General features: G+C 36.2%; 1 protein-coding gene across 1 annotated transcript in view; it reads left to right on the forward strand.

The window, feature by feature from the left end:
• LOC136027077 (histone-lysine N-methyltransferase trithorax-like) overlaps positions 1-17,311 on the forward strand; it is a 136,027-nt gene that overhangs the window by 69,626 nt on the left and 49,090 nt on the right. The window contains exons 10-12 of the mRNA XM_065704016.1: positions 1,332-1,447; positions 12,158-13,994; positions 16,136-16,530. Coding sequence (XP_065560088.1) covers positions 1,332-1,447; positions 12,158-13,994; positions 16,136-16,530 — 2,348 coding nt within the window. The remainder of the gene's footprint in view (positions 1-1,331; positions 1,448-12,157; positions 13,995-16,135; positions 16,531-17,311) is intronic.

A 17,311-nucleotide genomic window follows, 5' to 3' on the forward strand; every position in this document is an offset into this window, starting at 1 on the left:
TTACTTTGCACCAAGTTTCGTCGATATACAACAGTTTCTTCTGGCAGATATAATGCTAAAAAGAAATGGAGATACTCCTGTCCCTCCACGAAGAGGTCAAACTGCGCGGGGATACCGTAAGACGATACCAGAATAATAGTTTTTTTTATTAAGTTCGGTTGAGGCCTGACAACCTCCTCTGGTAGTTGGCCAATTAACGTGACTCCCGAGGGATCTGACATTTTTGATGCCTATGAAGTTTAATTTTGGATCTAAGACAGTTTTCGTTGATTTTTATTTGTGTTATTTAACTAGAAAAGGCTTTAGCTTTAAAGAAAAGAAAGGCGGCAAAAACTATAGTATTGAACTGCAGCATTACGGCTGCTCCACCATTACCATATATATTTCTTTACCTCCAATAGTACCCTGTTTGACAAAGCAATAACCGAACATTGAAATGGAACCTGAAAAGACAGGAAAAAGAAAAAATAAAACACTAAAGAAACAGAAAAAAATTGAAAAACATATTTCTTTTTTTTTCATACCTATAAATAATTTGTCCAATCCCATGCTTATTTTTGTATGTGTCTCGCTTATATATGTATTTTGTTTATGTGTCTGCCTTTTATTTATTGATGTGATTTATTCAAAGAAACATGCATAGGTAAAAATGTAAACGAAAAAAAAAAAAAAAAAAATGAAATGGGCCTTGTAGGCTCAATCTCAAGAGAACCAACCATTATCGTTTTGTCATCAGTATTGTATGAGTGACTGTATGGGTAGAAAGACTAGCGCTTGGGTCACATTATCGTCACACTTGTGGATACAATCTGAGTCAAGTGCGGCTACAATCGCACTTATTTGTTGATTTGAACAATGTTCAACCTTCAAGCGTAAACTTTATGGCTGACCAATCAGAGTGAGAATTTAAGCTGTAAATTTAGAGATGAAAGCTGGGAACAACATTTTTCCTATCTATATGATGAATATGGTGAAAATTGCAAATACATAGTATTAGTAGGCAACACTAGGGAACATATTAGTGTTGACGATGGCTTTTCATAACGTTTTCTTGTAATTTCAATTTTACTCTTCTGTAGCAAAAGTCTGCTGTTAAAAATCAAAGGGAGCTGATTTCATTTATAAATTTTGGCTTTTTTCGTCATTTTCATTTTTTCGTCGTCTTCATTTTTTTTTCTAGCAAGTATGATGAAGACGCGACTCTAGTATAAAAGCCGTGCCCGCAATTCCCCTTCATTGTTGTCCTGTCACATATGAAGTTGATTTCTCGCCTTTGGGAAAACGAGTAGGTTGTTATATGATTATTATTATTCATTCTTGTTATATTATAGATGATGGAGTGTGCAATTTGCCAGTCTTGGGTTCATGCCCATTGTGAAAAAATCAACGAGGATTTCTACCAGATCCTGAGCTTTATGCCAGAGTCAGCCGTTGAATATATATGCAGGTAAGTACATTTTTATGACCCACTCCTTCTTGGTCCTCTGAGTGATCATGCTTTATTTTAAATAAAGAATCTTTATTATTCTTGGATAATTTGACTTTTGAATTTTCGCCAATTGTTTAGGATTTTACCAGAATTACTTTTTCTTAATGTTTTGGTATTTGTATAGGTACTTGAGCCAAAAAATAAGTGTGAGGATGGATGGGGAATTTTTCCCTTAAGAAAAATTCAAGCCTTTGGTGCTTGAGAATTAGTAGTTTAGATCCGAGTTTTCAACTTCTGATCATTTAACTTTTATTAGATTTATTATGTTCATCCCAGTTCTTTAATGCCTAAGGAGGGTTTTTCAGTAACACATTTTGGTATTACATTGTATCCTCCTTTAAATCAAACCGCATAAATCAGAGTAAGGTTATAGCGTAGCAGCGCTTTTGAAGTTTTAATTGAACTAATTAAATTATTTATTCTTATTATTCCACTGAAAAAAATACCATGTCGCCAAACGCTAGATGACGTCGATGGTATTTTTTTGCCGACACTAGTGTCAGTTTCACTCTTATAAGTTACCCATACTCTTTGTTCATACTTTCAATATTCATACTTTCATACTTTCTGCAAAGATAAACTATAAGAAATGCAAAAAAGACGAAATAGCCACCTTATATCTTACTTTTATGACAAAACTGTCTTTAAGTAAAGACAATACTGTATTTATTGAGCCTTGTGTGTTCGGGCTTAAGCATATTCTGTGTTTTTTATTTATTGTTTTTTTGTATTAGAACTACCTTCCGTGCACTGCTTGCCCGGTATATCCCATTCTAATTTTGTGATTTTCTTGTTTTATTCATTTATTTACTTTTTTCTTGTGCTGGAGAGTTAATTATTTGTGTTCGTTGCACCCAACAACTAGACCTCCGTTGCCTGTGCAACGGGAAGTGTTGCAGCAACTGTGCCCTACGGGACACAGTTGCTATTTCCGGGAAATCTGAAAGAGATACGGAAATAACGTCTTATAGTTTTCTGCTTAACTTTTGATGGTCTAAACTAGGAAAATATAAAACAAACCAAATTCACCAAAAAATTTAAATTGCCCCGAGGGCATCACAAAACTTCGAAATAGAAAAACACAAAGAAGGAATTTTATTTCGGAGAAACTATTGTAAGCTCCAGCTGTTAGGAGATCGAGACCTGTCGAACCGCGTTGGAAAAAAAATTCTAGCTGGTCCAGAGCGGAAGTTACCTCTAGAACGTCGAAACTTCGGAAATTATTTCTTAGAGAACGAAGCAACTTGGTATATAGAACACTTCACTTCTTCTTGCATAACTTTCATAGCACTACTCGATAAAAATACAAGAAACATCAAGATCGAAAATTTGAGAAAATTCCAAAAAAAATCGGAACGAGATGGACTTTTCCGGAATTATTTCCGGGAAATCTGTAAGAGCTACGGAATTTTGTGCTCCGGTTCTCGAAGAGACAAATGAAAGTTCTACATGAGTTCAGCATAACTGTATTTCTAACAAGTTTATTTCCGAAGCTAGGGTCGTCTTGACTTGACGCCAAAAATCGGACGCACAGTTTCTAAAAAAAAAACGGTTTTATTTTTTTTATGGAAAACTGTTAGAAATTTTAGGAACTTCTCTGGAACTTTTTTACTCTGTTTCACGTTTCCCTTCCCTCTGAAAAATCTCAAATTTTTAACTCTTACCACTTCGGAGCTACAGGTCGCTGATCACGGTAAAAAAAAAAAAAAAAAAAAAAAAAAACTACGAAAGCAGTAGTGTTGCTCCGCAACACAATTACGAGCAAAATTTTACGTTAGGGGCGTTTTGTTTGTTGCAATGCTGCATTCTATCGAGTTGGTTAGTGTATTTGTTTTTCGAAAATACAGCAAATCCATTCCGTCATTCAATGCAATGCTCCATAACTTTTGCATTTAAATAGAAACAGGACAAGCATAATTTAGGAGGATAATGAACTCATAAAGGAAGCGTTGTTCCTTTAGCTTTTGTACTTGAAAATTGGTATACTTTGTTGGAACACAGATTGTTGATGCCTACACAGATTTCTAATTTCGAAATCTTTGGAAAACATCAAAAGCCATCCGATCGGGTGATTCGGTTCAAATGTTGTATCCAATGGCATTGAGCGGGCGGAGCGTTATCAAACAGTTCGTGGTAACGAACTGTAGTAAGAAGCGACCCGGCTCAATAGTAACCAAAACTCTAAAAAATGGAATTTCGATACCAATAGCTACATCAAAAGAATCGCATTTTAATGCTGATTTTAAATATATAAGTTTCATCAAGTTTAGTCTTACCTATCAAAAGTCACGAGCCTGAGAAAATTTCCGTTATTTTATTCCGAAAATTTGCCTTATTTAGGAAAATAGGGGGAAACAATCCCTAAAAGTCATAGAATCTTAACGAAAATCACACGATCAGATTCAGCGTCTCAGAGAACCCTACTGTAGAAGTTTCAAGCTCCTATCTACAAAAATGTGGAATTTTGTATTTTTTGCCAGAAGGCAGATCACGGATGCGTGTTTATTTGTTTGTTTGTTTTTTTTGTTGTTTTTTTTTTCCGGGGGTGATCATATCGACCCACTTGTCCTAGAATTTTGCGAGAGGGCTCATTCTAACGGAAATGAAAAGTTCTAGTGCCCTTTTTAAGTGACCAAAAAATTGGAGGGCAGCTAGGCCCCCTCCCACGCTAATTATTTTCACAAAGTCAACGCATCAAAATTCTGAGATAGCTATTTTATTCAGCGTAGTCGTAAAACCTTATAACTATGTCTTTGGGGACGACTTACTCCCCCACAGTCCCCGTGGGAGGGGCTACAAGTTACAAACTTTGACCAGTGCTTACATATAGTAATGATTATTGGGAAGTGTACAGGTGTTTTCAGGAGGATTTTTTGGTTGGGGGAGGGGTCGAGAAGAGGGTGATATGCTGGGGGAACTTTCCATCGAGGAATTTGTCACGGGGGAAGAATATTTCCATGAAGGGAGCGCAGGATTTACTAGCATTATTAAAAAAAAACAACAATGAAAAAATAATATGAACATTTTTTTCAGCTGGAAGTAAGGAGGAGCATTAAAACTTAAAACGAACAGTAATTATTACCCATATGAGGGGCTCACCTCCTAATACCTCGCTCTTTACGCTAAATGATTTTTAGTAATTTCAACTATTTATTCTAAGGCTTTTGTGATTCAGGGATCATTCTTAATGAATTGGGACAAAATTTAAGCTTTAGTGTAAAGAGCGAGGTACTGACGAGGGGGCGACCCCCCTCATATATGTAATAAAAACATGAGAATAAAAACATGAGTTCTTTACGTAAGCTAATTTATAAGTTACGTATATCTTTTAATAATAAAAAGATTCGTAAAAAATTAAAAGTTCTAGTTGCCTTTTTAATTAACCAAAAAATCGGAGGGCAACTAGGCTTCCTCCCCCGCACTTTTTTTTCTCAAAATCATTCGATCAAAATTATGAGAAAGCCATTTAGCCAAAAAAAAAAAAAAATATGCAAATTTCGTTTTAATTATTCCTCTGCGGAGAGCCAAAATCAAAACGTGCATTGATTCAAAAACGTTCAGAAATTAAATAAAAAAACAAGTTTTTTTTAACTGAAAGTAAGGAGCGACATTAAAGCTTAAAACGAACAGAAATTACTTCGTATATGAAAGGGACTACTTCCTCATCAACGCCCCGCTCTTTAAGCTAAAGTTTTTACTGTTTTAAAAAGAAGAGTTGAGAGAAAGAGTCAAAATTTAGCGTAAAGAGCGGGGCGTTGATGAGGAAGCAGCCTCTTTCATATACGAAGTAATTTCTGTTCGTTTTAAGTTTTAATGTCGCTCCTTACTTTCAGTTAAAAAAACTTGTTTTTTATTTTTCAATCCAAGCGTGGGCGGAGTGTTAGCCAGTTAAATCCAATGACTATTTCTTCTTTATCAATCAGTTCGTGTTAGCGAACTGTAAGTTGGGAGCGACGCGGCTCAATAGTAATCAAAACTCTCAATAGCGGAATTTTGATATCAATAGATATATCAAAAGAATTGGCTCATTATGCTGATTCCAAATATGTAAGATTCATTACGAAGGTTACCAAACGAAGGTTACGAGTCGAAGCCTGATTTTTGAAAAAAGGGGAAAACCCCCTAAAAGTCAATGAATCTTAATAAAAATCACACTGTCGGATTCAGCGTCTCAGAGAACCCGACTGTTCAAGTTTCAAGCTCTCATCTTCAAAAATGTCGAATTTTGCATATTTTGCCAAAAAAAGATCACGGATGCATCTTTGTTTGTTTCCTTTTTTACGATCACCCCAGGGGTGACCGTGTCGAACCAGTCGTCCCAGATTATCGGGAGAAGGCTCATTTGAACTGAAATTAAAAGTTCTAGTATCCTTCTTAAGTGAACAAAAAGATTGAAGGACCCCAGGCCCCTTTTTTGCCAAAGTAGTTTGATCAAAATTTTTAAGATAGCCATTTTGCTTAGCATAGTTGAAAGGTCCAATAACTATGTCTTTGGAGATAACATGAGCCCCCACAATCTGTGGGGAAAGGTATTTAAGTTATTAAATTTGCCCATTGTTTATGTTTAGTATTTGTTTTTGGTAAGTATGCATACATTTTTTTGGGCGGGGACCTGAATTTTTGCTGGGAGATTTTACACGGGGAGACTTTTCCAAGGAGAGTGAAGTTTCCGGGGGTGAATTTTCCAGGAGAAATTTTGCACCAGGGGAATCTGCCAGAGTTCGTAAACGAAATTATTTTTATTTGTCTCACTTTCTTTTAGCCGACTCAATTTTACGTGTGAAGATGTCAATGACAATTTTCCGGGGTAAATTCTTACCGGGATTGAATTGTCTTTCCGTGGGGGAGGAGCCGGATGACTCGGTATTAATTAAAAAAGAATCAGAAACTCAACAAACAAAAATTAAAGATTCAACTGAAAGTAAGGAGCAACGTTAAAACTTAAAACGAACAGAAATCATTACGTTTATGAGGAAGGTTGCCCCCTCCTAAATACCTCACTCGTTTACGCTAAATTTTACTTTTTGTCCCAGTTCTTTAAGAACAACTCCAGAAAAACAAGGGTAGGTTAACTAGAAAAATAAGAAGCTTTTTAAAAGCGCTAAAACTTTAGCGTAAAGAGTGAGGTATTGAGGAGGGGGCAACCCCCTCATCCTTAATAATTTCTGTTCGGTTTAAGTTTTAACGTTGCTCCTTACTTTTAGTTGGAACTTGGAATTGCTCACCTCAGAACAGATTATATACATATAGATTATAGATTACAGATTGCACGTTTAGATAAATTTCGGTCGTTGAGATTTGTTGAAAATATGGATTACTTACGTAAACAAAAGTAAGACTTTTGTTTACGTAATGTTCGTATGAGTAAACTTGACCTAATAAAAAAGTATTAAAAGTGCCCTTAGATTGAAGAGCCACAAGTTTTAGTTATTATTAATAACTAAGTATATTACTTAGTGTTTTCTTGTTGCTTTAGATATTTGTTTGTATATAGTTATTTGTTGTCTACCCCATTCCCTTTTCTTTTCCGTTTGTCTTCCCGAAAGTGTCTTTTAATGTCTATTGTGAGATATTTTCATCTGGTGTAATATACTCTTTTATTCTATATTCTTTGCTTTATTAAGTCTTTTAAAAGCCACCTTATCTAGGTATCATCATGTTCTAAACGAAAAAGCATGGCTCATACTTTTTCTTCTTAATTGAGCTAGAAAGTGAGAAACATTCTGGGTATTTATGTAATACCCACATTTGGCGGTATGTATTTTCTTTAGAAGTAGCTGAGATGGACCATTGATTGGGACAAAATGTTTTTTCAGTTCCTGGTAAATAATACCAAACGATGTTCATCTACTTAAATCATCATCGTTCATCATTTGACTATTTTGACAAAAAAAAATGCTATTCCCCAGGAAAGTATAATAGCCTATCCCTTCTTTTTACTCTTTTACCAGTTATGAAAAGATGAGACACATGAGACACACCCTTTCGTCCTGGACACAGTAATACCTGGGCAGGTGTCAACTTTCTAAGTAAACTCAAGTGCAGAATATTCTCGTTACAGCTAACCTTATAGGGAAGGATGGACCTGTTCACCTTTTTTGATTTTTGACTACTTTTGATATTAAAAAAAAATGGAGTTTAGTTAAAGCTTAAAACGGATGGCAATCGCCCTGTCCAAACATACCTTCCTCTAAACCTAAGCTGCAACTGCTACAATATGTTCCCCCTTAACTTATAACGCAAGTAAATCGTAAATTTCAACTTTTTTATTCTTCAAAGAAGGGGTAGAGGCCAAAAAACGCGCATAGCAAAATAAAAGCGATAAGTTGGCACTGTTAAAACTTGGTTTTTCACCAAGTGCATGTGGCATACTAATGTGAAATTAAGGACGCCATTTGTGGTAGGGCTGGGCTCCATCCTTAAATCGAAACACTTGTAGCATATCGCAAAGATTGAAATTTCTAAAAAATTAGCGAAAACAGCTTTTCGCTATGGTCTTGCCCCTCCCCTACTAACATTTCTTTGGCATTCCCTTCCTCCTTCCCATGTAAAAAATTGTTGTAGGATCTTTGTGCCAGACTTCTCTTTTGTTAGTGCATAAGACAAGCTCACCCCTTAGAGTACAAAAATAATGAACCAAAACCAAAAGTGACATAAATATTCTTTAAATGGCCCAATAAAAAATGACATGCTGGGAATGGGAGCTAATGGGTTACCTCAAAATGAAAGAAAAACCTCATATTCGACATCCAAGGACCTTATTCATAATGATCAATAATGAAAATTTAAGCGACCTCTGCACTAGCCATATTATTGTCATCTACTCATTAATTTTCTTGTAGCTAGCTTAAGTACTAGTTCGAACTACGATTCACTCTTGGGTAGATTTGATCTTGTCCCCCAACAGTTTTCAAGCTATGCTATGTGTAATTGCTAAATTATTGCCAATAATTGGGTTAGTCTTAGGGTGGCTTAGCCTATGTTAAGAATAATAAAAATAAAGTTATTGGTATATTATAAGCTATTGAAATTGCAGAACCTAACTGAAAAAACAATTAATATATGTTTTTTGTATCTGGACTATCTAGTCTTTTAAACATTGGCTCTAAATTGACTTCTCTAGAATACTGATTGAGGCCGTACTGCAGTTTACGGCTAATAAAACAATTCATCTTTCAACCTTAAACAATAAAAACAAATTTACAATCCCACCGTGTCTGCTACTTGTTTCCATTTGAGAAATGATACCTCCCTTTTGTGTTCAACACGTTTGTTGACGCGTACCTAACATTTTTCAGTTCCCTACAACATATAGTGTTTATATGACGCTTTTGTAGAATTGACATTTGAAGCATATCGTATGTGTGGATTTAGAGGTACTTTTTTCATTTTAGTAATGTACTTCTTGAAATTTGAATAGTATCAATTACTTTTGATCCATGTATATTTCACCTCATCTTCGTACAAAAGAGGAGCCCCCCCCCCCGACTATGGGTTGTGCCTCCTTTCTAAAAAAAAACATAAGTAGCCTGCAATAACAATTCCTATTGCCTTTTGTTTAAATGCATTTCACTTCATTGTGTTGGAGTATCCTATTCCTACTAAAGCTACAAAGCTCTTACTTGCGGGTCTGAAAATGAATCCTTGCAAAGTAAAAGATTTTCCTCCCTATAAAAAAATATTATCTTTATTCGTAGGCTATATATTTTACTTCATCTTTGTACAAGTATTGGACAAAGAAAAATCCCCCCAAATGCGGGGTCTAAGTTCCAGGAAAATAAAGTGGAAATATTTTAAAAGGTTCAAATGTTTTGTTTGTGGATCTGCATTCCTTTAAAATATCAGACCCTCCTCCCTACAAATTAGTCCTGTATTTTTATAATATGTAATGATAAACAACCTAGCTTTTTACACATAGGCCTAAAGATTTTACTTGAACTTTGTACAAGAGCCGGACAAAGGAGGAATCTGCCGAATGAAGGGTTCAAGTAAATGGAAAAAAATAACCTGCTAGAATGCCTTGACCATGCCAGGTTTTAGTTTCCGGCTCTAATAATGCTTTTTTTTTATCGAACCCTCCCCTACGTGTATGAAGAATTGTGTAAGGTATAAATAAGATGTAAGATATATTCACGAACAAAAAGAAAAATCCTACGACAAATTGTCCCCAGAAAACTTCCCCCTTCGAATCCTACTAGAAGCAAAATTTATCCATGGAAAATCGTTCTGAAAAACTTGCCACCGGATATCTTTGTACCAAGATTTGCAAAAATCTGCACCAAGAAAACTCGCCCCAAGAAAAGCCATGCTCAATGTGCTCTCTTTAAGATTGCTCAAGAATAAAACTTGGCCCTTCGATACTTGTCATTAAAAATTGCCCACTGGAGCCTGTTCTCCTAGAAAATAGGTGGAAGCCCCCAATCCTCCTCCTCTCAGGGCATCTTTGTTTAGAATCCACTTGCCATGAAATGTGGTCGAAATTAGAATCCATATATACACACCTTTGACACCAACACCAACTTACTCTTGCGCTCTGATAAATTAACCTACCAGTATATATTCTGAGTAAGACCCAAGGCGTGTTTCCATCCTTTTATCTGAATTGTGGTGTTAGTTATCTAGTTTAAAGAATTGTTTTTTTGCTTTGGAGGATTAGTCATTTAGTTGATTGATTACTATGACACAACAATTTTGAGTTGGCAAAAATTTGCTGTTCTGAATTTTGTCCTTCTTATTAAAGGCCCTTTTGTTGTATGACTATTGAAAAATCTTTTCAGTCAGAGAATATGTTTATTCAGGGGGTGTGTATTCATTTAAGTTTTCCACTTGGGAACGCTCTCCAAGGGCTAGTTTTCTTTGGGGACGAGTTTTTTTAGTACTATTTTTAGGAGTGATATTTCGGGGGAGGGTGGGTGTTTGCCTAGAAACCTTCTACGACGTTCAACTTTCCTGTTATCCTTTTCACGAACTGGAAAGAACGATTGTTTCTTCTGAAAAAAAAATTCTGAGTAAACTTGACAGATTTCAAGGTCAAAGTCAGAAAGACATTCTAATCCGATTATTTTAATTTTTGTTAAATAAACAAACAAAAGTTCCCAATGAAAGTAATAAGGAGGTTTAAGTCTCAAAACAAATATAAATTACCCTAATTATAAGGCAGGCTGCACTGCTCAATTACTCTTTACGCTGAGTTCAACTTTTTTTCGTCAGGCTCTGCGAGTGAAAGTGCTCATTTTGGTGTTTTTGATTTCATCAAAGCATTTCAACTGAAATGTATTTAAGCCAGCAGGCAAATAAAATGGCATATTTGATGCGTGTACCTTACGCCTACTTGTCATTCCCAATTGGCTATGTTTGTAATATTCCACTATTCTTTCAATAAAGCACAAGCTGCACGTTAACATAAAGAATAAGGGGATTAAGGAGGGTGGTAGCCCATGGGTGGTTTCATACAAGGGTTTTTGATTTATTAAACTCACCAAAAATCTTAGATTTTTCCTTTCCATGTCTGCTGGCTCTTTTCGGTTAAATGCCCATGTTTTGTCATTCAAAATTACCGGAAACAGCACTGCTTTTTTTTTACAGTCCCTTTTATTCTCACAAAGGAAAAGAGCGCTCAAACATGCGTTTTGATGAGCCCTCTGCCAATATTCAATGACGTCTGGTTTGGTAGGCTTGTTTGGGAAGAAAAAAAAAATCAACTTACATCTGTGGCAGTCCTTCTCAAGAAAAATATTTAAGGCTTTTGCAAATTGACGGTAGTTCTAAGGCTCTCAACTAAGTTAAATTGATGGGATAGTTTTATTCATGATTACATTATCCCCTTTCTTCAAAGCTACGGAAATTTTCTTAAGCTAATGACTGGATTGTTGACTGTATACTTAACAGATTTTGCATATTTAGGATCACCAATGATGCCTATATTGTTTTTGCAATACTAGTTTTTAGGGTTTTTTGTTACTAATGCCATGGCTCGCTCTTTACTTAACATTGATTATCAAGAACAGTCTAAACAGCTTAGGCTCTAAAATTTTATTTCAGATTTAGAGGGGCTGGTGTTTTTGCCTTATTCAATGGGCGTCCAGAAGAGGTAAGGGTGACCAGAAATCATTCACAAAAACATTTTATAATTCCCTTACAACAATATCCTGTAATTCTTACAGCGAAAAAGCGAAGGAAAGCCGTAGCCCTATGGTTCCTTAAAATGAAATTTTGAATTTTCATATCTATATTTTCATGTAGAAGCATTTAGGGAACGATTGTTGTTTAAACTTGTAGTCTTTCATAAAATATGAAGTTAAAACAATGTCTGCTAAATCAAATGAAGTTTAACCCCAAACACTGAAAAAAAGACAAATAGGAGATAAAAAAGCTAAAAATTAGAGCTAAAACCCTAATTAATGATTTCTATTTTTACGTTCAACATAGATATGGCTCTTTTCGGGTACGAAGCCCGTACTAGAATTGATAGCGGATACTCAAGGCGAAATAAATGAAGCAATGGAAGAACTTGGTTGAAAATAGATACATTTGCAAGAAGGTCAAAATATCTCATTTTACCACCGGCTTTTAGCCAATTCTCTATGGTTTATGCGTATCTAAAAAAATGGTTTGTGTTGGAAATGTTCTAGAAAAGCTTAAAAAGCTCTGATTCCCTTTTCTTTGCAGGAGATGTTCGCCATCTGATGGGAAATCTTGGATGAAAGCCATCGAAAACTTTCAGCTCAAGGCATATCAAACAATATTGACAGCACTGTCTAGAACTAAAGGTATACGTGAACTATTCGAATCATCAGCTGACAGTGATAGTGAAACTTGTCCTGAGCCGATTGGGCTCCTAAACTGTGATGGGCCCAACTTTAAACTATTGGCGGAAAGGCTGAATGAAGGTAGTTATAGTTCAGTCGTTGATTTTTTCTTAGACTTGAAAACTTCACTAAGTAGAGCGACTACATGTGACGATAAGAAAAGCCATTTGCTAACTGTACTACAAAAAAGTGTGCGAGGCTCCTTTCCGTGGTTTGATCATATAACGGCAGAAAATTGCGCTTTAGATAAAATTTTGCCGTTTCGAAATGCAACTCCTTCGCCAAAGAAGAGACCATATCGTGCCCCTTTTGACACACCTTTAGATAACGTTAAAACCCCGGCTGCATATGACGTCCGTCTTGATACGCGACGTTGTGCTCTTTGTCAGCAAACAGGTGAAAGTCCTCCTTATGATCGAGGACGTATTCTTTACTGTGGCCAAAACGAATGGGTCCACGTCAATTGTGCTTTGTGGTCTAATGAAGTCTATGAAGAGATTGATGGAAGTCTACAAAATATTCATAGTGCTATACATCGAGTGAAGCAGTTAAAATGTGCTGTCTGCTCTTTGAAAGGAGCTAGTGTTGGATGTTGTGCTCGTGGATGTGGAACTGTTTATCATTTCCACTGTGCTCGCTCCTGCGGGTGCACCTTCCTTGAAGACAAGTCTGTTTACTGCTATAGTCATAGAGAACTTACTTCAAAACGTCCCAAACAGTTGTGTTTTGAAGTTCGAAGATCTGTTTATGTGGATCTGGAAAGTGAACGCAAAAAGTTCAAACCTGTGAATGCAAACCAATTAAGACTTAGTATTGGCAGCTTAAAAATTCAGAGCTTCGGGATTCTTCAGGACTTATCCTCAGTATTTAGTTTCTTAGTTCCTATCCTGTTTAAGAGTCAAAGGGTGTTTTGGTCCACGAGGAACCCCTTAAGACGGATTGTTTATACATGTCAAACATATATAAGTCAGCCATTCGATGATCAAAAATTTGTGGAAAATAATTTGACTATTAGTCATGATCCGGTGCCTTTACGAGAAAGCAAAATTATAAGTTTTGGAGAAACTGATGAAATCCAAGCATTTCTATCTGAATTGGAAGCAGAAAATATTTCATCCTCAAAGGATATAAAAATTCGTTGTAGTGAAAAAATAGATTTTGATGAATACAGTAATTTAGAAGAACTTCTTGACCAAAATACGGATTTCCAGGTTAACCAAATCGAAATTACAGAAATTATTAAGTCCTTACAAGCGTGTGAAAAACAGTTACCCGCAATTGATAGCATGAAGTCAGTGAAACGAAACTTGACTTTATCGCCTGATAAGAAAATACTGCCTCAGCTTTCGCCCAAGTTAAAAAAGATATGTGATGCTTCATATAGGGAAGATCCGACTTTTCCAAAACCACCTGTTAGTCATTTTTCCAGAAGTTGGTCGAGTGTGATTCCGCAATTAGATGGGACCATTGACTCTGACTCCGAAGAAGAATGCTCTTACACTCTGATAAATGGAAGAGCCTTTGTTTCTGACTCAGATGAAGAAGATGCCAATCGGTCTTTTCCATATAGTGACAAATCATTGGTTTCTTACTGTGATGAGGATGATGCTGATGAATCTTCAAATGATTCAGCTGATGAATACTGCGAAGAGATAGCTCAGCTAATGCATAATGAAAGCTACGAAACCATACCACAGGTATATTTTTACATTTTTATTCAGAAAAGTAGAAGAACTTGAAAAAAATCGCTTCCGCGTCCTATCAGTACCAAAAATACCACCACCCCTACCCCCACAAAGCAGAGTTACTTAGGTCAGTGACACCCAATCCCTACCAATTCAATTGCATACATTTTCTAATTTCAAAACACCAAACCATTACTAAAAATACCCCCTCCTCCCACCTTCAAACAAATATATAGATCGGTGATTCTAGATATGCTCCCATTCAATACTATGCTAATCTTCAAACTTCGTCCTTAATTTGGCAGGCATATTCAGTTGTGAACATTTTCACCAACAATGATTGGTCGGAAGCCTGCTGTTGGTCGACAGATCGCCACATTGACTATGATCTATTGCACTTGTGGACACCGAGGGGATGGAATTTCAGAAAGGTTTTGCCCCCTCTCCTATCTACTGCACATGTTTGTAGCTATGCTCCTTTGTCTCTTTAGGGGACAGAGAGGTGATTAGCTATCACAGGAGGGAGTTTTTTCCTAAGTTTGACTTTTAATCATGGTTTTTTCTGTAATATGAACCTTGAAGAGGGTGTTCGTATGTTGTCCTATTTCCTCCATATTATGTCCACACTAATATATCTGTTGATAGTTCCGATCCACGTCATGCACTTTTTATTATTCTAACGAAGGTTGAAAATGCATAGCAGGTTGAACTTACTTAGAAGTTAGCTAAAACTGGACACGGATTTAATACGTAAAGTCAAGTGATTGTACCTCTGTTTCTAAGTCCCTGCTCTATAACCGTAAGCTCTTCATTACCTATCAAATTGGTAAATTTTTGCTCCTTAACTAATATTGCTCCTAAGTAAATCCTGCAATTACTGTCCATCCCTCCTCTGTTACTGCATGTTCTTCATTACCTATCAAACTGGTTAATTTTAGTTCCTTGGCTAATATTGCTCCTAAGCAATCCCTGCTATTCCTGTCAATTCCTGCTCAATTACTGTATGTTTTTCATTGCCTATCAAACTGGTTAACTTTAGTTCCTTGGCTAATATTGCTCCTAAGAAATTCCTGCTATTCCTGTCTATTTTTGCTCCATTACTGTATGTTTTTCATTATCTATCAAACTGGTATATTTGAGCTCCTTGGCTAATATTGCTCCTAAGGGATTCCTGCTATTCCTGTCCATTACTGTATCCTCTTCAGTACCTATCAAATTGGCTCTTAAACAGTTCCCACTTTTCTTGGTTCATTTTCTGCCCTCTTATTGTGTATTTTTCATTACCTATCAAACATGTAAATTTTAGCTCTCAACTTAAAATTGCTCCCAAGGAATTTTGAACCTTACAAAAAGTTAAAATGTTAAATGTTTGAAATGGTAAGCAGCTGCCTTTTGTCTCTTCCTAGCGTATGATTGCCATTAGGAAGTTTCCCAAAGGATCAAGTGCTGCCAGGAACTTGGTTTTGACTAAGGTTTAAGCGGAAATATTTTCATTTTCTTATTTCTAAATTGTATTTATGTCGTCCCCCTCCCCATGATGGCGTCTATATGTCAAAGGATGGCAAAAAGTTACAAATGGTTATCTGTGGTATAATATGTACTTCCTCCTCTGATAGACAACATCTCCCTACGTCTGTCCGAAATTGAAAGATATTAAGTCGATAATTTTGTAATTTGTGCAGTAATATTTGTTACATATTAAAACGCCAAAATGGCTAATTGCACAAATGTAAAAAATATATTAGTTGGTAGATTTTATTGAAAGTGAATTAATTTCAAAAAAGTTTGTTTCAATCGTGAAAATGGGACATCTTTATAAATAGTAACTGGAACGTATATGGACGCGAGGGATTTTGGGTGAACTCCCCGACGCTGAAATTGCTCTCGAGGTCTACCCAATGGCAAATATATAAAAATTATTTTCCTTGTTGCATCCTCCTTACCTAGGGGAAATACTTAGGACTTCTTCCCCCTGCAAATCCATGCACTTATGAATTCTTTGTATACTTATTGAGTGTATTTTGTACTATTTCAGTGAAAAACAGATATTTTCTCGAAGGTTTTTAATCCATGGTAAATTTCTCAACTGTCACGTAGCCCATTTTAAACTTGTCTGTAGCTATTTTGATTTGCTAGTCTTTATCGTTATGTAGCTTGATGGAACTGTGGATTCGCCTGATGATACTCCTCTGCAGCAAACGGCGACCTCTCCTCCTCGCGCTTTGAAAACAGAGGATGGTCTAGTGAAATGTTCCAGATGTAAACGTGTCTATAGAACAATGGAAAGCTATGAAAGACATCTACCAGTCTGTAACTACGAAATTTTGACCAGTGAATCTGATGCAGAAACAGAAGAAAGCTCAACAACTAACGAAGCTGATGAGTTAAAGACGCATACCGAGGCTAAGAATCTCACTCCAGCAGAAACGAATAGTTCATTTGTTCCTGCTAGTCCAGCTAAAGAGTCTACCCTTCAATGTCTTGCAAAATTAATACCACCCTCTCCAGAAAAGCCAAAGAAAGAAGTACAAGCAAGAACTGTAGCCAGGTAGGTTACTTATTGTTTTCTTTTTTGATCTTCGAAGCTGCACTTCTTTTAAGCTTCAAGTTAAATGTTTCGGCCGTGTCGACATTGTTTTTCGGCTTTTTACTTCTCTCTCTTACTTTTCTTTCATAAAAGTCGATATGTCAAAATAGTACTCTTACAGATACGGATGCTTCTGTGCTAGAATATCCCTGACATTGATCTAAAGGACCAACAGGAAAATGAGGGAATATTTGAATTCAAAATTAAAATTAGAAACATTTATCCCCTCTCCCTGGAAATGATTTCCTCCACTCCAAGAAAAGAGTCAAACTCTGTGCACCTTTGCTCTTAATGCATTTTTCTCAATCCTCCTGTTCATGTCGACAGAAATGGGAATGAACACTATTAGTGCAACGAAATTTCAGTTAATATTAGTTGTAGAGAGGAATAGTAAACCATTAAAATATGAGGGAAGTTCTCCATAGCAATCAAAGAACAACTTCTTTGCATTCCCCCAGTCTCTGAAACTGTGTTCAGAGTAATGACACCTCCTGATATCGTTTTGCCTATCAGCTATCAACACGGAACAGAAAATATACATTTCGGACATTAATATCGCCCCAAAGTGGGAACTAAGGTGATGATAAAGTGAAAAATAAAACATAAACAAATGTTGTCTCCTAAGTTTTGTCTTGTATTATTTGGGTCTTTGAGTTTCAATCGGAAGGTTTATCACCGTCATGGGTTTTGACAAAAAATACGAAATTCCACATTTTTAGATAGGAGCTTGAAATTTTTGCTT

Source organism: Artemia franciscana, chromosome 5, assembly GCF_032884065.1.
Source record: "Artemia franciscana chromosome 5, ASM3288406v1, whole genome shotgun sequence".
Classification (NCBI taxonomy): Eukaryota; Metazoa; Arthropoda; class Branchiopoda; order Anostraca; family Artemiidae; genus Artemia; species Artemia franciscana.